This window comes from Eptatretus burgeri, chromosome 18 (genome assembly GCF_056783735.1).
Source record: "Eptatretus burgeri isolate ZD-2024b chromosome 18, Ebu_testis_v1, whole genome shotgun sequence".
Taxonomy (NCBI): domain Eukaryota; kingdom Metazoa; phylum Chordata; class Myxini; order Myxiniformes; family Myxinidae; genus Eptatretus; species Eptatretus burgeri.
The window spans coordinates 22265636-22291604 of record NC_140978.1 but is presented as its reverse complement, the minus strand read 5'-3'; the positions used below and the strand labels follow the sequence as shown (position 1 = coordinate 22291604).

Genomic DNA, 25969 nt, shown 5'->3' with positions numbered 1-25969 from the left:
ATGGGGAGCGAGGTGAAAGGTCAAAGGGAGGGGGTCAAAGGCGAAGCTACGGGGGGATAAAAGGACCGTGTTCGTCAGTCAGAGCCGTGTGGAAGTCTGGAGCCCGAAGCCTGCAGTAGCTGGAGAAGCTGGAGAGAGTCCAAAGAAGGGTCCAACGAGGAGAGTCCAAAGAAGAGTCCAACGAGGAGAGTCCAAAGAAGAGTCCAGAGTCGGAGAGTCCAGAGGCGGAGAGGCGGCAGCGGCGAAGGCAGACGAGGGGGTGCTCGCGTCGGTGCCGGGAGCTGCACGCCCGAGGGAGGCCGGCAGCGCGACCTGGCCGAGGTGGAGACGCACACCAGGGATAATAAAGATCCTCTATACCCCGAGCATCAGCAACCCCCTCCTGTTTCCCCCCGCGCTGAGATAGTGCGACCAAGGGGGCCCCTTTCCACCCCCTGCCAGACACTGTCCGCGAGGCCCGCGGAGTGAGGCGCCATCGCCGCTCCGCGTCTCATCACCAGACGGGTAGGCGCGACCCGGTCTCGGCCTCAGGCCCGCCTCATCCTTGAGGGTATTTCTTTTCCTTGGTTTTGGGTATGTGTTGTCGGCGCCGTCTGTGAAGTAGAATTGTATAAGTGTTGCCGTGTGCTCGGTAGTCGGTATTAGCTCTGCATTGTCTTCGCTTTTATATTTGCTTTTTGTGTAAATGGAATTGTGTTTTCTTTTTTTTGTGTGCTTTTGGTGGAATTGAATATGTGTGCTTCCCGTGTGCCGCGAATAAATGTGCTTTATTATTGAACTGTTCTCCCGCTTCGCTTCGTCTTTTCCTCCATTGAATCCCCATCTTGCTTCACGTAAAGGGTTGGTAGTGGGCTGAATACGCCCGATAATTAATCGAACCGTCGAGGTCGACGATAACACCGCTCGGTTATTCTGATAGTACGGAACGGGTCGCTTAAGTGGCCCGTGTCCGAAGTCGACCTGCGGCGAGGTGCGATCGCCCGGTCTACCCTCCGCGTGGGTACTTAGGTAGGTCGAATTCGGCGAGCAACCCTATCCCACGCGGGGGCTGATTGGCTCGATCGCGGTGAGACCGAAAGGTCCACCCGTGACTGGTTCCCGGCGTTAGTCCGAGAGGGTCACGACTGGATTGTCCGTCCGGTGGGCGACGTGCCGCGATTCGAGTTACGTGGCCGTCAGCACGCCGGCGGGCGCGAATACCGCAACATTATTCACTTCACCTGTCAGTGGTCATAATGTTTTGGCTCATGAGTGTATTATCATTGAGAATGATCACAGACCCTTGTTAGCTCTCCTGGGTGAAACCAGAGCCATTCTGCCCACATCATCCGGTCGTGTACAATGTTGGGCATTGACCCTTGCCCGTTATGACTATTCATTGGTTTACCGTCCGGGAAAGGAAATGTACTGTGCTGACGCACTTGGTCGCTTTCCGTTTCCCGCAACCATCCCAGAACCAACACAATCTGGTGATATCATTCATCTCATGGTGAATGTCATTCATGATGAGGTGCCCGGAACCGCTAAGCAGATTGCTTGTGCTACCATGAGCAATCCAGATTTGTCACAAATTAAACGCTGTGTTCTGTCAGGTAATTAGGCATCAGTACTGGAAGGGGAAAAAACCGTACCTCATCCAGAAGGATGGACTCTATTGATGCAGACTGCCTGCTTTGGGGTCGCAGAGTGATAATTTCGCCTAAAAGCCATGGAAAAATTATCAGTGAACTCCACAATGCTCATCCAGGCCTAGTCACCACGAACGCTATTGCTCGAGCCCATGTTTAGTGGTCTGGTTTTGACAGTGACATTGAGTCCAGTACACGCCATTGTTACACTTATCAAGTCCATGCCAAGACACCGCCACAGTCTCCATTGGCCATGCAGTCATGACCATCAAAGCCATGGTCCAAACAACACATCCACTATGCTGGTCCATTTCAAGGGAAACTTTTCCTTATCGTAGTTGATGCCCACTCCAAATGGATTGAAGCTTTCGTGGTGCCATCTGCTGCAACAATTGAAGCTCTACATACCATGTTCGCACAAAATGGTATTCCAAACTCCATTGTATCAGATGGTCATTTACAAGTTCAGTTTCAGAACTTTTGTAAGATGAATGGCAATAAGCACTACACATCTGAACCCTACAAACCTGCCAGTAATGGTCAAGCTGAACGTGCTGTTCAGATCATCAAGAATGGTCTAAGCCACGTCAAGGAATGCTCCATTCAATCTCGTCTCGCTCGTGTGATGCTCAACTACCGCAACAGACCACGTCAAACCACCGGTCGCTCACCTGCCAAGCTTCTGATGGGTCGTGAAAAGTAACAAACAACACGGTTATCATTAGTGCACCCGGACATAATGGTCCAGGTCGAGAATAACAAGTATCAACAGGAACGTAATCATGACCAAACATCTATATACTACAACTTGCAGATCAATGATCCTGTGTACGTGTTGAACTCCGGATGTGGAACCAAGTGGTTATCTGCCATCATTATTGTGCTGTATGGGGGTTGAGTGCTGTATGAGGGCTGGGTGCTTTGGGATGCTTGTAGTCACATGGTTGGGTTTTATATCATGACTCACCCGCTAGGGGTTTTCGTAGTGTGCATCCACTCGGGCAATACAGCAGAGTTGCTACTTGATCTCGTGTCTGTCTGACTGCTCCTTGGACACTACAGTTGGCGACGAAGATGGGATGAGAATCGGGTTACCGCGCATGGCAAAGTGCCTGTTTTCATTGGCAATGACTTTGAGTTGTTTTCGGAGCAATTTGGAGTGCTATTTTGATGCGAACAGCGTGGTGGAGGAAGGCAAGAAGAAGTCGATCTTGCTTGCGTCGCTGTCACCGGACCATTACCCCCTGTTAGGTGACTTGGTTGCACCGGACAAGCTGAGAGACGCCGGGCTGTCGTTCAGTGATTTCGTGCAGAAGATGAAGGCACACCCGGCGCCGGAAAATCATCACAGCTGGCGCAATACGAGTTCGATCACCTGGCGAGGAGCCCGGGGGAACGAGTCGCAGATTTCGTCGTGTGGGTGAAACATCTGGCCGTCGCCTGCAAGTTCACGACGAATGAACGTCCGGCCAGGCTCAAAGATCGTTTTATTTCTGGATTGCAAGACTCGAAAATGGTTTCGGCGATACTACGGCAGAAGTGCGAGGACATTATGTTCAGTACGGCGGTAGAAACCGTGGCGGCTGTCGAACGGACCCTCAGCGATGTATGAGCCATCGCCGGTCAGACCATGCCAGGTGACCCGGGAGTCCATGCGATGTCCCGTGCGCCACCGGCCGCACGAGCGACCTTCGGTGCGGACCGTGGCCAGACGTCACAACGCGGCTGGTCGGGCGGCAAGGTGAACGTGCAGGCATGTTGGGGGTGTGGAGGTCGACACCTGCCGCGTGTGTGCCCGTATAAGAACAGCGTGTGTTTACATTGTCACAAGGTGGGCCATCTGAAGCGTGTGTGCCGAGCGGCATTGGCCACCGTGAAGGTCATGGATGGTAAAGATCATGAGCCTGTTTTCGATTGGTCCTGCGGCGACAAGACCGATGACGGTGGAAATCGAGGTGAACAAGACGCTGATCATATTTCAGATTGATACAGGAGCAGCTGTGTCAATCATAGGTGAAGAGATCGCGCGTAGACTCAATGATCTGAAGCTTATCAGGTCGGACCTCACGCTGTAAACAGACACCAGTGAGAAGATAATGCCGGTTGGGATGGCAGACGTGTCGGTGGGTCTACCAAGGTCAGGACGCCGCTCGCAAGTTGTATGTGGTGTGTGGGAGGGGTCCATCTCTCCAAGGCCGGGACTGGCTGACCCGCATCAGGCGAGACTGGACAGCCATTCACCTTGTACAACCCATTCCGAGCCGATTTAAGGATCAGTTGGAGAAGATTCTGCAAAGGCATCAAGGGTTGTTTTGCGACAATCTTGGAAAACTCAAGGGCATGAAAGCCAAGCTATTCATGAAGGAGGGGGTGGTACCTCGATTCTGTAAACCAAGACCAGTTCTTTATGCCCTGCGGGACGAGGTCAAGGATGAGCTGGATAGATTGGAGGCCTGTGGGGTGATCGAACGGGTGCCGTACTCGGACTGGGCCACCCTGGTCGTCACGGTGCTGAAACGAAATGGGGACGTCCGATTGTGCGGGGACTTTAAGACCACGATTAAACCGGGGCTCAGCATGGAGCAGTATCCGCTGCCATCGATTGATGAGATATATGCACAGTTGGCGGGGAGTCGGTACTTTACGAAGCTTGATTTACGTGATGCATATTTTCATCTCGAGATGGATCCCGGGAGCAGCGACCTGTTGACAATCAACACGTGTCAGGGGCTTTATCGATACACCCGGCTCTGTTTTGGGATTGCTTCGGCCCCAGCCTTGTTGCAGAAAGCCATGGATCAGGTGTGCGTCGGCCTGCCCGCTCAGGCCTATCTGTACGACGTGCTCATTGCAGGGAAAACGGCGGAGGAGCACCGTTGCGAACATTGCCCAAGTGCTGACGAAACTAGAAGCGTGTGGCCTGCGCTTGAACAGGGACAAGTGCGCGTTCTTCAAGCAGCGGTTGGAATACCTCGGGCACATCATCACGCCGGAGGGGCTGTTGAAAGGCCCTCGGAAGGTAGAGGCAATTCAGCACATGCCCCCACCCCGCGACAAGACGCAGCTGCGCTCATTCATTGGTATGGCGCAGTATTACCAAAGATTCGTTGCTAAGCTCAGCTCGCAGCTAGTGCCGTTGATGTGGTTGCTCGGGAAGGACAAGTGCTGGGCGTGGTGGCCAAAACACCAGGCGGCGTTCGACCGCGTCAAGTGACTGCTCACGGAGGATACTGTCCTCGTTCACAACGAGCCCGCTCTTATTGGCATTCGACAGCTCCGCATACGGCATCGGGGCGGTGCTCTCCCACAGGATGGCCGATGACTCCGAGCCACCTGTTTGTTTTGCATCTCGGACCCTGTCCGCGGCAGAGCGCGAATATGCCCAGATCGAGCGCAAGGCTCTCAGCCTCGTCTGGGTGGTGTGGAAGTTTCATCAATACCTGCTGGGACGGCATTTCACCTTGCAGACGGATCACAAGCCGCTCCAATTCATCCTAAAACCCGAGCGCGGGGTGCCGGTGGCAGCGGCTGCGTGAATACAGTGGTGGTGTCTGTTCCTTGCTGCCTACAGCTACGATATCCAGTTCCGGAGCACCGGGAAGCATGCTAATTGCGACGGTCTCTCGCGCTTGCCTTGCGCGGAGGGTCCAACGTCGGCTGAGTCAGCCGACCGGGTTGACGTGTTTGCACTGAGCCAGGTCCAGAGCGGGCCGGTCACGGCCAAGCAGGTCGCGGTGGAATCGGCTCATGATCCAGTACTTGCCTGTGTCGTTCAGGCGATTTCTACGGGGAATTGGAGCGATCTGCCTTCGACACCGGCATTTCAGCCGTTCGCGTCTCGTGCCTCAGAGCTGTCGTTGGCCCAACGGTGCATTATGTGGGGAATGAGAACGGTGATCCCACCGAAGTTCAGGCAGTGTTGTTTGGAAGAACTACATATCAGTCACCTTGGCGTCGTGAAGACCAAGAGTCTTGCTCGCAGCCTGTTGTGGTGGCCGGGGTTGGATAACGACATTGAACAAATGATTAAGCCTTGCGCTACTTGTCAGGCAGATGCCGACGATCCGCGTCGGGCGTTGGGGCTATGGCCGACCCCAGCCAGGGCCTGGCAGAGAGTCCATGTGGATTTTGCTGGTCCTGTTAAGGGAAAAATGTTTTTGATTGTGATCGGTGTATTCTCCAAATGGCCGGAGGTTGTGGTCATGCAGCGTACATCGGCGGACGTTACGCTGGAGAAGCTGCGGACGATCTTTGCTGACAAGGTAATACCCGAGTTTCTGGTCTCTGATAACGGTCCACAGTTCGTCACGGGTGTGTTTGATGATTTTGTGCGTCGAAATGGTATTCGGCATCTGAAGTCCGCACCGTATCATCCTGCTACGAACGGGCAAGCGGAATCATTTGTTAAAATGTTGAAGCGCGCCTTGCGTAGAGGGGAGTGTGCATCTCCGCAGACAATGATTGATGTATTCTTGCTGCAATATAGGAATGCTATCCATCCAGCCACCGGTGATACCCCTGCCATTCGTCTGTATGGACGTGCATTGAGGTCCAGACTGGATTTGCTGCGATCTGGAAGGTCGGTGGCTGGGGCGGAGTCGCGCCCAATGCTGGTGCGTGGTTTTGATGTGGGACAGCGGGTAATGGTGCGTGATTATTTCCACGATGCCAAATGGGTGCCGGCCGTGGTTTCTGTAATACTCGGACTGGCAAATTGCCTGGTTCGGACTGATGATGGAAAGGTGTGGAAGCGGCATGTGGACCGGATGAATGATCGCTGTTCAGCATCACCCCCCCGTGCTGAGTGACATGGAGCCCCCACCTCTGATGTTGCCGGGGCCAGACGTTGCAGCGCCAAGGCCAGACATGCTGGCGCTCACGGGGCTAGCGGACTCGGGGTGTTTACCTGATTCAGTCCTGCCCGAGGGAGACGAGCAAGCTTGTCGGCCGGGAGTGCTTGATGTTGCAGATGGGGTGAGTCCGGCGAGGGTGTCACCTCTACCTAGCCAGGAGACGACTGAGCCTGGGCCGTCTGGCGGCGCTGTCTGCCCGGGGCGGATCAGGAGACGGCCGCAGTACTTGGAGGATTTTGAATGTTGATTTTTGCCATTTTAGAAGGGGAGGAAGTGTGCTGTATGGGGGTTGAGTGCTGTATGGGGGCTGGGTGCTTTGGGATGCCTGTAGCCACGTGGTTGGGTTTTATATCATGACTTGCCCGCTAGGGGTTTTCGTAGTGTGCATCCGCTCAGGCAATAAAGCAGAGTTGCGACTTGCTATCGTGTCTGTCTGACTGCTCCTCGGACACTACAATTATGGATAACATTGGTGAAATGATGTTTCTTGTGAGGTTGTGTGATGGTAGATGCATGGTAAACATGTTGACCAACTCAGGTTCCGTCATGGGGAGCCCAACATTGACCGGCTCAATTACCTTTGTCACCTACTGCTGTATTAACACCACCTGCGTTTGAACCTGAGGTGTTTCCTCATGAAAGCTTTTCACCTGTCAATGTACCTGAACTCCTTCCCGACCCTGTACCCCTTATTGAGGGTGGGGGGAGATGAGATGTATCAGTAGTTTATGATAATGCATGGCTACATGGGTGCACCGGGGCGTGGTTTAGCAGAGTCCCGACCCGCCCATGTCCCGATGCTGTGCTGTGTTGTGTTGTGCTGTGCTGTGTTGTGTTGTGCCCGTGTCCGAATTAAACCTGTTGTTCCCACTTCAGAGCCTTCCTCCCTGTCTATGGAATACATTCCAGTTTGTTTATATTTATTTATAGCGAACGCAGTGAGCTTCATACTTAACGCGTGCACGTGAGAGAATGGGAAACAACAACAACACAATACTCCTGGCTATTTGGATTCCGTGTTGTTAGCTATGACCTTTTGCTTCCAGTTGTTTTTAAACGCTGTGCGGTGTATAAACACGATTGGGTTTTATTTCTATCTTGTGAATATTACTTAATGCGTGCACATGAGAGAATAGGAAACAACAAAAACAACACAATACCCTGCCAATTGTGAATCCGGGTCGTTGCCTATGACCCTTTTGCGTCCGTTTTTGTTTTGTTTCTGGTTTTTTTTTGCTTCTGGTTTTTGTCATGGGGAATGATGCATGCCGGGAGATAAAGGCATCGTCGGAGACCTGAAAGACCCAAATAATATCAGACATGGTGTCTATTTCCTCCACTGATTTTAATAAATATATCTCCCGCATCATCAAAAAATATTTTTTAATCGTGATTTACATTATTTGATCGCTGATTCCGAATCCAGGCCGAAGTAACCGGAAATTGCGTATACAGTTGTGAACCAGTTACAGGTAAAGTCAGAAGTGAATGTAAGAAGAATTCTACGTTCACTTCTAGTATTAATTTTTTTAGATGAGATCCTGTTCTCGGCGGTGTAGTTGTCGTTGTGAAGGTAATGTTGAGGTAATGTTAATTTTTTTTAGATGAGATCCTGTTCTGGGCAGTGTAGTTGTTGTTGTGAAGGTAATGTTGAGGTAATATTAACTTTTTAGATGAGATCCTGTTCTAGGCGGTGTAGTTGTCGTTGTGAAGGTAATGTTAAGGTAATATTAACTTTTTAGATGAGATCCTGTTCTAGGCGGTGTAGTTGTCGTTGTGAAGGTAATGTTGAGGTAATGTTAATTTTTTTTAGATGAGATCCTGTTCTGGGCAGTGTAGTTGTTGTTGTGAAGGTAATGTTGAGGTAATATTAACTTTTTAGATGAGATCCTGTTCTAGGCGGTGTAGTTGTCGTTGTGAAGGTAATGTTAAGGTAATATTAACTTTTTAGATGAGATCCTGTTCTAGGCGGTGTAGTTGTCGTTGTGAAGGTAATGTTGAGGTAATGTTAATTTTTTTTAGATGAGATCCTGTTCTGGGCAGTGTAGTTGTTGTTGTGAAGGTAATGTTGAGGTAATATTAACTTTTCAGATGAGATCCTGTTCTAGGCGGTGTAGTTGTCGTTGTGAAGGTAATGTTAAGGTAATATTAACTTTTTAGATGAGATCCTGTTCTTGGCGGTGTAGTTGTAGTTGTGAAGGTAATGTTGAGGTAATGTTAATTTTTTTAGATGAGATCCTGTTCTGGGCAGTGTAGTTGTTGTTGTGAAGGTAATGTTGAGGTAATATTAACTTTTTAGATGAGATCCTGTTCTAGGCGGTGTAGTTGTCATTGTGAAGGTAATGTTGAGGTAATGTTAATTTTTTTAGATGAGATCCTGTTCTGGGCAGTGTAGTTGTTGTTGTGAAGGTAATGTTAAGGTAATATTAATTTTTTTAGATGAGATCCTGTTCTGGGCAGTGTAGTTGTCGTTGTGAAGGTAATGTTGAGGTAATAATTTTTTTTAGATGAGATCCTGTTCTCAGCGGTGTAGTTGTTGTGAAGGTAATGTTGAGGTAATATTAACTTTTTTAGATGAGATCCTGTTCTTGGCGGTGTAGTTGTCGTTGTGAAGGTAATGTTGAGGTAATGTTAATTTTTTTAGATGAGATCCTGTTCTTGGCGGTATAGTTGTCGTTGTGAAGGTAATGTTGAGGTAATGTTTATTTTTTTAGATGAGATCCTGTTCTGGGCAGTGTAGTTGTTGTTGTGAAGGTAATGTTGAGGTAATATTTATTTTTTAGATGAGATCCTGTTCTCGGTGGTGTAGTTGTTGTGAAGGTAATGTTGAGGTAATATTAACTTTTTTTTAGATGAGATCCTGTTCTTGGCGGTGTAGTTGTCGTTGTGAAGGTAATGTTGAGGTAATGTTTATTTTTTTAGATGAGATCCTGTTCTGGGCGGTGTAGTTGTCGTTGTGAAGGTAATGTTGAGGTAATGTTTATTTTTTTAGATGAGATCCTGTTCTGGGCAGTGTAGTTGTTGTTGTGAAGGTAATGTTGAGGTAATATTTATTTTTTAGATGAGATCCTGTTCTCGGCAGTGTAGTTGTTGTGAAGGTAATGTTGAGGTAATAATTTTTTTTAGATGAGATCCTGTTCTCGGCCGTGTAGTTGTCGTTGTGAAGGTAATGTTGAGGTGTAATGTTGAGGATTTTTTTTTTCAGATGAGATCCTGTTCTCGGCGGTGTAGTTGTTGTGAAGGTAATGTTGAGGTAATAATTTTTTTTAGATGAGATCCTGTTCTCGGCCGTGTAGTTGTCGTTGTGAAGGTAATGTTGAGGTAATGTTTCTTTTTTTAGATGAGATCCTGTTCTTGGCGGTGTAGTTGTTGTGAAGGTAATGTTGAGGTAATAATTTTTTTTAGATGAGATCCTGTTCTCGGCCGTGTAGTTGTCGTTGTGAAGGTAATGTTGAGGTAATGTTTCTTTTTTTAGATGAGATCCTGTTCTTGGCGGTGTAGTTGTCGTTGTGAAGGTAATGTTGAGGTGTAATGTTGAGGATTTTTTTTTTTCAGATGAGATCCTGTTCTCGGCGGTGTAGTTGTTGTGAAGGTAATGTTGAGGTAATAATTTTTTTTAGATGAGATCCTGTTCTCGGCGGTGTAGTTGTCGTTGTGAAGGTAATGTTGAGGTAATGTTTATTTTTTTTAGATGAGATCCTGTTCTGGGCGGTGTAGTTGTCGTTGTGAAGGTAATGTTGAGGATTTTTTTTTTCAGATGAGACCCTGTTCTCGGCGGTGTAGTTGTTGTGAAGGTAATGTTGAGGTAATAATTTTTTTAAGATGAGATCCTGTTCTAGGAGGTGTAGTTGTCGTTGTGAAGGTAATGTTAAGGTAATATTAATTTTTTTAGATGAGATCCTGTTCTCGGCGGTGTAGTTGTCGTTGTGAAGGTAATGTTGAGGTAATATTAACTTTTTTAGATGAGATCCTGTTCTTGGCGGTGTAGTTGTCGTTGTGAAGGTAATGTTGAGGTAATATTTATTTTTTCAGATGAGATCTTGTTCTCGGCGGTGTAGTTGTTGTGAAGGTAATGTTGAGGTAATATTCATTTTTTCATAGCGAAAAGACTGTTTAATTTGATATATTTAAGAAGCGAATGGAAGAAGAATTCTATGTTCACTTCTCGGCTTTGCCTATTCCATCTTAATACATATATATACATTTTTTTTTCAGTTATCCCATAATGCCGTGCGCGCCGCCATGTTGGTTGTATTCACTTCCCTGGCAACGATAGCATCAGTATCCCTCAAATCTATCACGTTTATCTCGTTATTACCTTCGCATTCTGCGAAAGGTTATGTTTTGGTCGGCGTATGTATGTATGTATGTATGTATGTATGTATGTATGTATGTATGTATGTATGTATGTATGTATGTATGTATGTATGTATGTATTTATTTATTTATTTATTTATTTATTTATTTATTTATTTATTTATTTATTTATTTATTTATTTATTTATTTATTTATTTATTTATTTATTTATATATTTATTTATATATTTATATATATATATATATATATATATATATATATATATATATATATATATATATATTTATATATATATATATATATATATATATTTATTTATATATTTATATATATATATATATATATATATATATATATATATATATATATATATATAATCTTGTGATTCGTATAACTCAAAAAGTATTAAACGGAATTGCATGAAATTTGGTGGGATGATTGGTTATTAGCCAGGAAGCATTGGATTAGATTTTGGCATCGTTCGGGTCAAAGGTCAAGGTCAAGGTCACGAAAAGGTCAAAATCTTCTTTTTACGATAACACGGTCAATTTTTATTCAATTTGCATGCAACTAACGCCAAAATGTTCAGAATTCAACGCCTCATCTTGTGAAATGCAATATGACACAATGAAGCCCATACTCTTGTTACCGGTTAGGGGTCAAAGGTCAGGGGGGTCACGACCTTGAAAAATATGCGGTTTTTGTTATAACGCGGTCAATTCTTGTCCGCTTTACATGAACCCAGCACCAAAATGTTCAGAATTTAATGCCCAATCTTGTGACACAATGACGTCATAACACATGTCACCGGTTGGGGTAAAATGTTGGGGGGGGGGTCACGCCCTTGAAAAATATGCGGTTTTCGGCATAACTCAGTCAATTCTTATTCGATTTGCATGAAACCAGCATCAAAATATTCACTATTTTGTCCTCCACGCTCTCATGCCAAACAGTACAAAACAGGTGTACTTTTTAACTGTACAATGAATGTTTGTTTTGTTTGCAATAAATAAAGTATTTTTAAAAACAGGAACTTGTGTGTGCTAATACCCCTAAATATAGTATTATACAATGATTGACTTTTGTTGAGGTTCCTACGAGATTACCTTCTCTTGTTGAAACGTTGTATTCACCGAGATTGCGAGTGAAGACTCGCCAAAACGACGTGAGTTGATTGTTGTTTAGTCCGTAGCCCCCGAAAGTCGGGGGGGGGGGTCATGACATTATAGATATGTGGTTTGTGTCATAAGACCATTCATATGAAGCCAGTTCCCCACACTCATACCAAGAATAAAAAAAGTAGTGGCGGCGAAGGTATGTGCTCTATGAGTGCCCGTGCTTGTTCTGACACTGCAATGGAAGGTTACGCTAATTATTTGGCCTTGGTTACCTCTCCTCACATGTTTTAACTTGCCAACCAATAAGGCGACCGAGCACTGCATCATGGGAATACTAAAACCACTCTGTTTGCACATTATACAGTGTATGTATGTATATATATATACTGTACACTGTATATGCCAAATTTATTATATTGGACTTTTTCGAGAGCCCAATGACATGTTCAACAATTATTAAAATGTTCAACAAACTGCCCTCAAATCATGAGTTAATAATCGACAAGGCTGATGAAAACAGGGATTGTATGGAGTAGAGTATTTCCGATCAACAGCACCACCAAGTGAAGCATCATCGATATTTGGCGCCAAAGTTGCACGCCGACCCGGAAGTGTTTTTGAGCCTTTCGTTGATCGCACCTTTTGTAGAATGCCGAGACTGCGAAGTGGAAGCGGTGGTCGTGCAAAGAGGGTCCGAGTGGTCCGACAGCGGGGTAAGAACGTCATTGGGACACTATTCCCTCGGTCTTCTTATTCGTACTCCCATCCCTGTCCGGAGTCCGTTATATGTCCCAGCTGTGTCCGGACGCACGAAAGTTGGAGTCTTGTTCCCATCCGCGCTTTCTCATTCCCATTGATTATTGTGTGTCAATCCGAGCTGTTCCGTCACCTGTTTATTGTTCACTGCTCGGTGCATCCAGCGTTGCCCTGTGCTGTCCTCATCATGTTCGCATTTTGAAGGGATTTTTTTTTTTTTGCATTTTTCTTTTTTTTGGGGTTCTAAAATATTTCCCTACCCCCCACTTGGAAATGGGGTCGGCCGGTCAGGGATCATTTACTATTACCTGTCAGTCTTTCACGTAGTGGCAAAGGTTAAGGCACGATGGAGTGATTAAAAAATATAGTCTATCTCATACTACCAAATACCACCCAGCACTTCACTGAAGGCAATACTAAAGGGGGGGGAGGGGGGGAGAGAGGAGAAAGGGGGGAGGGGGGAGAGAGGAGAAAGGGGGGGAGAGGAGAAAGGGGGAGAGGAGAAAAGGGCGAGGATGGAGGGGGAGAAAGGGGGGAGAGGAGAAAAGGGCGAGGATGGAGGGGGAGAATGAGGGCGAGGAGAAAAGGGCGAGGAGGGTGGGGGAGAGGATAAAAGGGCGAGGAGGGGGGAGAGAAGAAAAGGGCGAGGAGGGAGGGGGAGAGGAGAAAAGAGCGAGGAGGGGGAGAAAGGAGGAGGGGAGAAAAGGGCGAGGAGCAAGGGGGAGAAAGGAGGGGGAGAGGAGAAAAGGGCGAGGAGGGAGGGGGAGAGGATAAAAGGGCGAGGAGGGAGGGGGAGAGGATAAAAGGGCGAGGAGGGGGGAGAGAAGAAAAGGGCGAGGAGGGGGAGAGAAGAAAAGGGCGAGGAGGGAGGGGGGAGAAGAGAAAAGGGCGAGGGGGAGAGGAGAAAAGGGCGAGGAGCGAGGGGGAGAAGAGAAAAGGGCGAGGGGGAGAGGAGAAAAGGGCGAGGAGCGAGGGGGAGAGGAGAAAAGGGCGAGGAGCGAGGGGGGAGAGGAGAAAAGGGCGAGGAGGGAGGGGGAGAGGAGAAAAGGGCGAGGAGGGAGGGGGAGAGGAGAAAAGGGCGAGGAGGGGGGGTGAAAGGATGGGGGAGAGAAGAAAAGGGCGTGGAGGGAGGGGGAGAAATGAGGGAGGGGGAGAAATGAGGGGGTGGGGAGAAATGAGGGGAGGAGGGGGAGAAAAGGGCGAGGAGGGAGGGGGAGAGGAGAAAAGGGCGAGGAGGGAGGAGGAGAGGAGAAAAGGGCGAGGAGGGAGGGGAGAGGAGAAAAGGGCGAGGAGGGGGGAGAAAGGAGGAGGGGAGAAAAGGGCGAGGAGGGGGGAGAAAGGAGGAGGGGAGAAAAGGGCGAGGGGAGGGGGGAGAAAGGAGGAGGGGAGAAAAGGGCGAGGAGCGAGGGGTTAGAAAGGAGGGGGAGAGGATAAAAGGGCGTGGAGGGGGGAGAGAAGAAAAGGGCGAGGAGGGAGGGGGAGAAAGGAGGGGGGAGAAGAGAAAAGGGCGAGGGGGGAGAAGAGAAAAGGGCGAGGGGGGAGGAGAAAAGGCGAGCAGGGAGGGGGAAGAGGAGAAAAGGGCGAGGAGGGGGGGTGAAAGGATGGGGGAGAGAAGAAAAGGGCGTGGAGGGAGGGGGAGAAATGAGGGGGTGGGGAGAAATGAGGGGGTGGGGAGAAATGAGGGGAGGAGGAGGAGAAATGAGGGGAGGAGGGGAGAAATTAGGGGGAGGGGGAGAAATGATGGGGGAGGGGGAGAAATGAGGGGGGTGGGGTGAAATGAGGGGGGTGGGGAGACAGTGAGAGGGTGGGTAGGCAGACGTGTGGTGGAGCGTTAACTATGATTCATATCGTCTCATCAAATGATTCTGCATGGAATAACAGTGAAGATGGAAACAAAATAATGTCTGAAATCCATTTTCTACCGGTCATCTTTCTATAATTCCAGCTGTGTGTGTGTGTGTGTGTGTGTGTGTGTGTGTGTGTGTGTGTGTGTGTGTGTGTGTGTGTGTGTGTGTGTGTGTGTGTGTGTGTGTGTGTGTGTGTGTGTGTGTGTGTGTGTGTGTGTGTGTGTGTGTGTGTGTGTGTGTGTGTGTGTGTGTGTGTGTGTGTGTGTGTGTGTGTGTGTGTGTGTGTGTGTGTGTGTGTGTGTGTGTGTGTGTGTGTGTGTGTGTGTGTGTGTGTGTGTGTGTGTGTGTGTGTGTGTGTGTGTGTGTGTGTGTGTGTGTGTGTGTGTGTGTGTGTGTGTGTGTGTGTGTGTGTGTGTGTGTGTGTGTGTGTGTGTGTGTGTGTGTGTGTGTGTGTGTGTGTGTGTGTGTGTGTGTGTGTGTGTGTGTGTGTGTGTGTGTGTGTGTGTGTGTGTGTGTGTGTGTGTGTGTGTGTGTGTGTGTGTGTGTGTGTGTGTGTGTGTGTGTGTGTGTGTGTGTGTGTGTGTGTGTGTGTGTGTGTGTGTGAGAGAGAGAGAGAGAGAGAGAGAGAGAGAGAGAGAGAGAGAGAGAGAGAGAGAGAGAGAGAGAGAGAGAGAGAGAGAGAGAGAGAGAGAGAGAGAGAGAGAGAGAGAGAGAGAGAGAGAGAGAGAGAGAGAGAGAGAGAGAGAGAGAGAGAGAGAGAGAGAGAGAGAGAGAGAGAGAGAGAGAGAGAGAGAGAGAGAGAGAGAGAGAGAGAGAGAGAGAGAGAGAGAGAGAGAGAGAGAGAGAGAGAGAGAGAGAGAGAGAGAGAGAGAGAGAGAGAGAGAGAGAGAGAGAGAGAGAGAGAGAGAGAGAGAGAGAGAGAGAGAGAGAGAGAGAGAGAGAGAGAGAGAGAGAGAGAGAGAGAGAGAGAGAGAGAGAGAGAGAGAGAGAGAGAGAGAGAGAGAGAGAGAGAGAGAGAGAGAGAGAGAGAGAGAGAGAGAGAGAGAGAGAGAGAGAGAGAGAGAGAGAGAGAGAGAGAGAGAGAGAGAGAGAGAGAGAGAGAGAGAGAGAGAGAGAGAGAGAGAGAGAGAGAGAGAGAGAGAGAGAGAGAGAGAGAGAGAGAGAGAGAGAGAGAGAGAGAGAGAGAGAGAGAGAGAGAGAGAGAGAGAGAGAGAGAGAGAGAGAGAGAGAGAGAGAGAGAGAGAGAGAGAGAGAGAGAGAGAGAGAGAGAGAGAGAGAGAGAGAGAGAGAGAGAGAGAGAGAGAGAGAGAGAGAGAGAGAGAGAGAGAGAGAGAGAGAGAGAGAGAGAGAGAGAGAGAGAGAGAGAGAGAGAGAGAGAGAGAGAGAGAGAGAGAGAGAGAGAGAGAGAGAGAGAGAGAGAGAGAGAGAGAGAGAGAGAGAGAGAGAGAGAGAGAGAGAGAGAGAGAGAGAGAGAGAGAGAGAGAGAGAGAGAGAGAGAGAGAGAGAGAGAGAGAGAGAGAGAGAGAGAGAGAGAGAGAGAGAGAGAGAGAGAGAGAGAGAGAGAGAGAGAGAGAGAGAGAGAGAGAGAGAGAGAGAGAGCGAGAGAGAGAGAGCAAGAGAGAGAGAGAGAGAGAGAGAGAGAGAGAGAGAGAGAGAGAGAGAGAGAGAGAGAGAGAGAGACACACAGACAGACCGTAAGAGAGACCGTGACCGTGACCGTTGTTTCTCGACAACCACTGGTCCGGTCTAATTGAAACTTTCCAGGTATATTGCTGGGGCCCTGTGGATATGCCTTTTAAAGGTTTGATATTAATCGGACAAGTGCTTCCCAAGGTATGGCCATTTATTTACCAACCAATGAAAGGACACGTGGCTGCGTAGGCCGGTGCGCGGCCGGCCGACGATGACGTCACGTGCCATGCCGGTTACAATGGGGATCGGTGCCTTAGTTACTGTGACGTTGGAGAGGCAATGGTCAATGGCAGTGAATGTCATGGCAAGCAAAGACAGGGAGGTAAACTTGATTTTAATTTGGATTTTAATTAACTCTGTGTGTGTGTGTGTGTAAGTATCACAGCAGTTGTTACTTCAATACAAGTGATAATTCGTGGAATGCATGTGAACATTCCATACAGGCACGCACTTGTGATGACTTACTGTATTCTAATAATTTCTCGATTTCTTATGCGCATTTATAGATAAACACAATGCCCCAATCCAGTCGTCGTTTACGAGAGCGAAGGAACGGCCTGTGTGGGTGTTGTTTGTGGCTCGCGGTTTGAAAGTTATTTTTTAATTAAAAAAAAAAATTGCACGTAAGGGCACTCACGTACGGGCATGCACGTACTAGTACTATAAATATCACCAAGAGACAAACGCTGCCCGGACGCGTCCGGAGATAAACGCACGTCCGGACACGAACTCCCATCTGGACACGTCCAGACACGAACTCCCATGTGGACACGTCCGGACACGAACTCCCATCTGGACACGTCCAGAGACAAACTCCCATCTGGGCATGTCCGAGATAAACCCCCATCTTGACATGTCCGAAGACAAACTCCGTCCAGACGTAACCACTGTCCGTGTATATATATATATATATATATATATATATATATATATGTATGTGTATATATATATATATATATATATATATATATATATATATATATATATGTACAGTAGACTTGGCGTAAGTCGGCAGCGTCAAAAAGTCCCGAATTTATCTCATGTTAAATCCCTTTGAACAAAGGGTCATCCCTCTGTAAGTCATCATCTCTAAGTCGTCACTTTGTCTAAGTCATCAGATGTTGTCCGTTCCCGCGTAATGGAAACTCAAGTAAATTACCACTCCTAACTCGTCACACGGAACTGCTGCCTCGTGAGAAGCCTGATTTCATGGAATCGTGATGCTTGCTCATTGGTTTACACCGCCAGTGATAGGCTATTTCTAACTGCGTACACACGTTGATCGCACTGCAGACAGGACAATGGCGACTAAGCGTAAGCTTACAACTAAAACCTACCAAGAAAAATACGACATTATCCAGTTTTGCGAGGAAAACCCACTGATGAAGAAAACAGCCATAGCTGAGAAGTTGGACATCAAACGGCAGACATTGAACGATATCTTGAAGAAATATGGGCAAGATATTTGGACAAGTGGAGAACATCGTGAGGCCGGTGGTAAGTGTGAAACGCGTGAAATGTGTGTCCTTTGAAGATGTCGATGACGCGCTCATCATCTGGTTTCGGCAAATGTCGGCTCAGCCAAATATTCGGTTTTGGTCGATTCGGCCAAATATTCGGCCGATACTGTCTTTTGGTGGAGGATTGCCCAGACAACATCATGGAATACAATGACCGGTTTGAGTCCTTTCTCATGCACCAGATGCCCAAGAGTTTGAGGCAGTCAAACATAACGGATTACTTCGCGAAGGAGTAAAGGATCGATCGAGCTTAGTGTTGAAGTCCGATCATGGTTTTATATTGGCTTGGTTTGTACATTACCGCACTCACTTACACATAGGCATTGAGTGGTAATCATCACCACGATGACTGTGTGTCATGTAATTTGTCACCATACTATCATCGATGGTATATGAGTTGTCTTACAGTTGTTCATTATCTTTACTTTTGATAAACTGATTCATGAATTCCATATTTGCTTGATCACTTTCCAACTCACCAATGAACCCCCACCTATGCCCCGAGGATTGTGTTTTCCTTTTCGTACAATAGCCGGCTCTCACACATACGTGTCCAGGACACGCACGACTTCATCCTTCACCCCACAGTCATCATGAATGTTCGCATACGTGCAAGTCGTCACATTTCTAAGTCGTCACTTTTTTCTTTGTCCCGATGGTGACGACTTACGCCTCGCCTACTATATATATATATATATATATATATATATATATATATATATATATATATATATATATATATATATATATATATATATATATATATATATATATATATATATATATATATGTGTGTGTGTGTGTGTGTGTGTGTGTGTGTGTGTGTGTGTGTGTGGGCGGAAGGTGCTGCACTGTATTGGGAGGAGGTAGAGAAAGGATGGGACAAAGTGAAAGAGGGCTGGGGGTAGGAGAGTTAGCAGAAAGAATATGTTATGCTGCTTCGTGAAAACACACACACACACACACACACACACACACACACACACACACACACACACACACACACACACACACACACACACACACACACACACACACACACACACACACACACACACACACACACATATATATTGTTACGAATTTTGCCCGCCCAGCATTCGATCGGCCACGTAACTCGAATCGCGACACGTCGCCCACCGGAACGGACAATTCGGTCGTGACCCTCCTGGAACTACTGCCAAGGAGCTTTCCACGGGTGGGGGTTTAACCTCACCACAACCCAGTCCGCATTCTACCCGCGCGAAATAGGGTGAATCATCGAATGTCGATATACCTAAGTACCCGCGCGGGTAGCGTACCGAGGAGTTGTACCACGCCGCAGGTCGACTCCGGACACGAACCGCTTAAGTGGCTCGTTCCGTACTGCAGGGATAACCGAGCGGAGTTATCGTTGACCTCGACGTTTCAGATTATTTCTTGGGTGTCTGCACCCACTACCAATCCCTTACTGATTTAAGATGGAACTTTCAAACAAAGGAAAGGACGCAACGAAACGGGAAACAGTTCAACAAGCAAGCACTTTTATTTCTCTCACACACACACACACACACACACACACACACACACACACACACACACACACACACACACACACACACACACACACACACACACACACACACACACACACACACACACACACACACACACGGCAAGCACGTAATTACAGCCATACAGGAATGCACATATAACAGTCAAAGCAAGAACAATACGCAGAGTTAAAACCGAATAGAGCAATGTACAAGCACTTATACGGGTTTACTTAATAGACTGGCGCCACACATACACACACACATTTACACCAAAAGCAAAGAAAACACAAGCCACCCTCACAGGCAAGGAGGAGGACAGGTCCGTGGACCAAATGAACGTGGGACCTGGGTGATCGGCCAGGTCTACGAGACTGAAGGGGTCTTACCCGCGCCCTCGTGGCGCGATGGCGGGCTAGCCGCAATGTCCGCGTAACGCGCCTGACTCCGTGCCCCTGGTATGGTCGGTGAGCTCCTCCAGGCGTGCGTTGCGCAGGCACGTGTTGGTCGGTTGACACCACGGTTGGGGCGGGGAGCATACGGGGTTACCGGCGCTATCTCAGTGCGGATGGGGGGAATTGTTGATGCTCGGGGTGGGAAGAGGGGAATGGCGGACGCTCCGTCCCGCTAGCGGGGTCTCGGGACCGAACCGACTCCGGCGAACTCTCGCCCCTGAGTCCTCTTCTGCGTCCCTGCTCCACTCTGCGACTCGTCCCTCGACCTCCACTCCGAGCTCCATCCCCTTCGCCGTCCGATCCCCGCAAACACACGACTCAGCCTCCACGACTTCCGACTAGCGCCACTTTCTGCACCCCTTTCTGCACCCCTTTTTGCACCCCCGAGCTGCGTTGTGCTCGCGTCTTTATAGACCGGGGGAGGAGCTTGTATGCAGATTCGTGGATCAAAACGCGCTTGGAGGCGGGGCCACACCGCCAGACGCTCGCCCATTGGATGGAGAAAAAGGGGCATGCGCCTCCCCTGATCCGATTTCCCCTCCTAAAAGGAACGCATTCACAGCAGATTCGGAGGCGGGGCCATGCCACCCGATGCTCAGTCATTGGATGGAATAAAAGGGGCGTGAAGCCTTCCTGATCCACTTCTCTCCTGAAAGGATCCATGTGCACTTGTGACTTGACGCGTTCGGCAAGAATCACCGAACGGGCCCTGGACACCACGACGTTCGGTGTTGACAGGTGGTGTGGTTGTTGGTTGTGGAAGGAGAGAGGCGAAGGTGGTGGGGGTTTGCTGTGGTGGTTTGGTTGTTGGCAGGCATCGATTGGGAATGGCGGTGAAGCGATGTTTGCGGGATGGAGTTGTGGAGGTAAAGAGGCGAAGGTGGTGGTGTGTGAGTTGTTGGTGGCTTAATGGTCCAAAATAACGATAGATAACGAAAAATGGTTAACTCAAAGCGTCGCAGCCTGGATGAATCACACATATTCCCTCTCAACAACAGGTGTGGACTAACTACACATGAACTTAGCGTCATAACTGATCTAAGGCCCCTTTATGGTGTATTGCGAATTTCCACAGCCGTAACTATCTAAAATATATATATATATATATATATATATATATATATATATATATATATATATATATATATATATATATATATATATATATATATATACATATACACATACATACACTACCAGTCAAAAGTTTTAGAACACCCCCATTTTTCCAGTTTTTACTGAAATTTAATCAGTTTAATGTTTCAATGTACTCTGAAATTAAAGCAAAGAACAAATAAACAATTTCAGATAAAGAAGAAATCATGGAATCATTTTGTTGAACAAACATAAATCTAAATGTTTGAGTTATCAAAGTAACCACCTTTTGCAGATATAACAGCCAAATATACTCGTGGCATTCTCTCTACAATGGAAATCAAATATTGTTTGGAAAGTTCTTCCCAACACTGTTGCAGAAGTTCCCACAAATGTGTTGCACTTGTAGGTTGCTTTGCTTTCACCCTTCTCTCCAGTTTATCCCAAACCAGCTTGATGGGGTTTAAGTCTGGAGACTGCTGGCCATTCCATGATTTGAAGCCTACCATCTTGTTCTTTTCTTCTAAGGTCGTTCTGACATAGCCTGGAGGTATGTTTTGAGTCGTTATCTTGCTGTAGGATTAACCCCTGACCAACTAGGCGTAGACCAGAGGGGATTGCATGGCTCAGGTGGGCCGAGGAAGGACTTTGCACGACAGAGGATTCCCAGTCGGCAACTGCTTTGGAGGCCAGGTTTGAAATGTGGCTTTCCCAGGAAAGATCATGGCAGATAGTGAGACCCAGAAGCTTGAAAGAAAGGACTTCTTCCAGAGTGTTGAGAAAGTGGATGGGGGGGGTGGTTCTAAATGGTCCTTTCGGAGAGACATAGTGAGCGTGTGAGATTTGTCTAGATTGAAAGATATGTTCCACATGTTGGACCAGTTTATGATTTTACCCAGATCTGAAGTGAGCGAAGAAGCTGCTGCAAGTTTCAATTTGTTCCCTGCAGACTCCATGAGCGTCAGCTGCGGCTGCATGGACACGTGGCTCGTTTTCCTGACTCTGATCCTGCTCACCAGATTCTCTCAGTGAGGGAGCCTCGTGAGCGGAGGTTGCCAATGGGCCAACCACCTGCCTCGTAGTTGCAGTAGGTTGATCAGCATCTCAAGGAGATGGGGATGGGCCAGGCATCTGCCTGCGGGATGGCCAGGCAGAGACCCCTGGAGTACCGGCAGAAAGTGGATGCAGTGACGCGCTGCTCCGGCACATGCTGTAAACCTGATCTGACCTGATTAAGCGGTTTTCTAGAAAACATTATTTAATATTTTTCTTCAGTCCAATATGGCTGCTAAACCATGTGATCTGTGACATCAAATGTGTGAACCTTTTTTTCCTCATGGATGGGTGGTCATATGTGTAAAGTTTTGCCTCCATCTGTTCAGCCACTTCAGAGAAGATTTTTGAAGGTTTAAAAAATACAAAAAACAATATGGCTGCCAAATCACGTGACCGTTGACATCATCAATTTCTTTCTCTGGTCCATTTTATCCCAAGTTAATACATAGCTCTCTAACCTGGTTTGAATCCCGACCCAGCTTTAAACTGTTATCTGCGCTTTCTCATTCCCTTCATGTTGTTACATATCCCTCAAAGATTTTCATACTGATCAGATGTAGCATTCTACATAATGCAATTATGATGTCATAACGAAGAAACCTATGACATCATTAAAAAAATCACTTATTCCCTGTGAGGAGTACTTGTTATGTGCCAAGCTTCAATTTTTCCCGTGGTGCTGTTTCAGAGATAGAGAGGTCCAAAGTTTTTTGGTTTTTCCAATGTGGCAGCTACTCCACGTGACCTATGACGTCATTATGACTAAAACATTCTCCATGAGTAGTTGCACAAATGGTGAAAATTTCGTCTCAATCTGATAAGCGGTTGCGGCGAAATACATGAAAGTTCTGTGCGGACAAACAAACAGACAAAGAAACAGACCTAAACGCAATACTCCCTCCTTCAGCGAGGGTAATAAACCAGGGTTGTTACATCACATGTCTGTTTTTCACAGATGAGCAATTGTACTGATCGCAGATGAGCAGATGAGCAATTATAACACACTTTATAAAAACGAATACCTCTTATTAGAAAATTTTATTGACTTATTTTACAGTCGTATGTTTATTATGCTGAGTTGTCATTATCACCTTTTCACTTTGTTTGAGATGTACATAATGTGTATAACTAAGATATCACACTTGCAGGTTGAAAAGGATCCTCGAAAAACTCTCCTAACAGGAGCATCTAGACCAGCGTTTCTCAACCTTTGATGGCCCATGGCCCCCCTACCGAGTCGCTTAACATTCGTGGTCCCCTGCCCTTCCATAAAAGATGCAGATTTCGTTTTATGAAATTTATTTACTCAGTCTTAAAAGATAAATCAAAGTAAACATTTTTCGAAGCAATACAATCAATGAGACACTTGCTGTTGGGCTTGTCTGACGAGGCCTCTTATGTCCGGCTCCGTCTTGGACACAGCAAGGCGAATATCGTTCCCAACGTCAAGACGGTTTCTGGACTTCGTTTTAATGGTCGCAAGGTCAGAAAATCCAGATTCGAAAGATATGTTGTGGCGAATTGAATGAGCATTACGGGTGCCTTCTTGCTGAGTAGTGGATGCGCATCCTGAACAGACAACCAGAAGGTGAAGTGGTCTTCTTTGTTACTGAAGACCAGCTTCATTGCTTTTGAAACCTTCAACTCTGCCAGCTCCTCTGCTTCATCTTCAGTAGGTTCAATTTTGGCGTGAAACGGGTCTTTGTGCCACGGAACATCCGAAGGTGCATCGTCGAAATACGATTTGAACTCAGCGGAGAGATTGTCGAGATGTCTAGTGATGCAATCTTTGATGCCGACGGGAAGCTCAATCCTCTGCATCTGCAGGTGCTCGTACAAGAAAGGAAACGAGGCAGTGGACCCGGCCTTGATTCGTGCCTGCCAGACTTCCATTCTAGCAGACAGTCTGGCAAGCTTGTCTTGAACGTCACTGACTGTCACATCACAGCCTTGCAAGGACTGGTTCATTTCGTTGAGTCGGCCAAATATATCGGCCAGGTAGGCGAGCATCATGACGAACTCTTCATTGTCGAAGTGGACATGGAGGTTGTTTTCGTTGTCTCGCAGGAAGATTTCCACCTCAACCCGGAGTTCATACAGCCGAGAGAGACATTTCCCCCTCGATAGCCAACGGACTTTGGTGTGGAACAGAAGTCCAACATGTTCCGCTCCCATTTCCTTGGCCAGGAGTTGGAAGAGCCGATGATTTTTGGCCTTCGCACGAATGAAGTTGATCACTTTGACCGCGACGTCCATGACTTCCAGCAAACGAGGCAGAAGAGTCTGACGCAAGAGCGTATCGGTGTAGCGAACAGTGGGAGGACGTCACATGGGGCCATTCATTCTTCACAAGCGTGATGAACCCTCCTCTGACGCCAACCATCGCTGGGGCACCATCAGTACAAATGTGCTTGAAATTCTGCCAACCGAGTCCATTAGCTTCAAAAAAAGAGTCCACAATGGCTTTGATATCTGCCGCTGTCATTGTGGTTGATAGGGTATTGCAGAACATGAACTCTTCCTTCATCCTTCCCTTTCTCTCGTAGCGAGCGAAGGCGATCAACTGGCTCTCCAGAGCGGTGTCGGTAGACTCGTCTAATTGAAGGCTAGCCTGGAGCTTGCTTTGTTTGATTTCGGAGCAAACTTGACGGCACACATCAGCGGCCATGTCGTCAATCCGTCGTCGGATCGTGTCATTAGAGAGCGAAACTTGCTGGATCTTCTTTTTCACCTCTGGTCCGATCATCAGTACCACCATTTTCTCTGTACATGGCTTGATAAGGTCCTCAGCAATAGTGTGCGGCTTCTTGCACTTCGCAATTCGGTATGCCACTTCGTAGCTGGATTGAAGAGCAGGTTTTTCTTCTGGCCGGAATCCAAATTTGGGAAGTGTCGCTTCACGGTCATACCGTGATCGTTTCGCAGACAGAGCGTCGATATTATCTTCCTTCCTTCTGGGATGCATCTTGTCGCGATGGTTTGACATCACGACCGAGCAGTGCAGACACTACGCGCAGTCCACGCCATCTCGACTGACATTCGTGAATCCAAACTTGACATAGCTGTCATTCCATTTTCGAACCTTCGACATCTGAGAAAAAAATTGAAAAATACAAAATTCTAACGTTTTTGTAAACATTGGTTTACTATGAATGCTCTGTGGGCTCCGCCTTCTCTTTTAAAATCGTGGTTAAACTCATCTACCCTTTTTACTTTGACACTATGACCGGAGACTCGTCACCTTAATTGTACATTACAAGCTTCACCATTCTGAATCGCAGTTTTTCGGCGTCCGCTCATGGCCCCCCGGTCGAAGGCCGATGGCCCCCTTGGGGGCCACGGGCCCCCGGTTGAGAAACGCTGATCTAGACACTTTTATAATAAAATTTAGATTTGTCCTTTGTTATTCCAGCTCGGAATGACCACAGATCACGTCCCTCACCTTTGGCTTCCGCAGATTAAGCTCCTTTTAACTTCCATCTAGCCTTATTAGTGGTGGATAACAACTCTTACATCGCATTCGTTCCAGATGATAATTAACACAGAAAAAACGTCAGAAGACCAAAGTAGGTGTTCACCTACCCCCCCCTAACTGGGCATAGGTGCTCACCTACCCCCATAACTTCTGTGCCAATGTCACTGGCACATGTCGATGGTTCACCTCGTAAAGCAGACAAGTCCAAACTCGTTAAAAAAGCTTGAGAACCAAGTAGTCATGGGTTTACCACCTGCTATGATCGATGTTGTTGTTGTTATTGTTGAGGCAATGTTTTTCATTTAGATACTGGCAAATCTCCCAAGTACGTTTGGTGGCGTGCCTTGGTGATCTTCACAAAATTGTGCAGCTTTGCTCCACGGTTACACAAAGTGTGTGATACATGCAACAGCCCACCAATAAAGGATGTTGAGAGATCAAGTCATGGGTCGACTGATTCAGAATGTATGACAGGACCAGAGCAATAGTGCTCTAAAAATTTCAACAAAAACTGACATTGAGAAAATTCAAGGCTGCTCTGTCAAATTATTGCTGAAAGAATGGCAGTGACAGTGATATTTAAAGTGTTACAAAAGAGGAAGTTTTTCATGGGTTGGAGCAGGA

The 25969-nt window shown here is 47.3% G+C and overlaps 1 protein-coding gene across 1 annotated transcript in view; it reads left to right on the top strand.

Moving 5' to 3' along the window:
- Nucleotides 1-12472: 12472 nt before the first annotated feature.
- The window catches only part of XPC (XPC complex subunit, DNA damage recognition and repair factor), a 74205-nt gene continuing 60708 nt past the window's right edge, over nt 12473-25969 (top strand). The window contains exon 1 of the mRNA XM_085863741.1: nt 12473-12630. Within this exon, the coding sequence (XP_085719867.1) occupies nt 12567-12630 (64 nt within the window). The 5' untranslated portion in view covers nt 12473-12566. The remainder of the gene's footprint in view (nt 12631-25969) is intronic.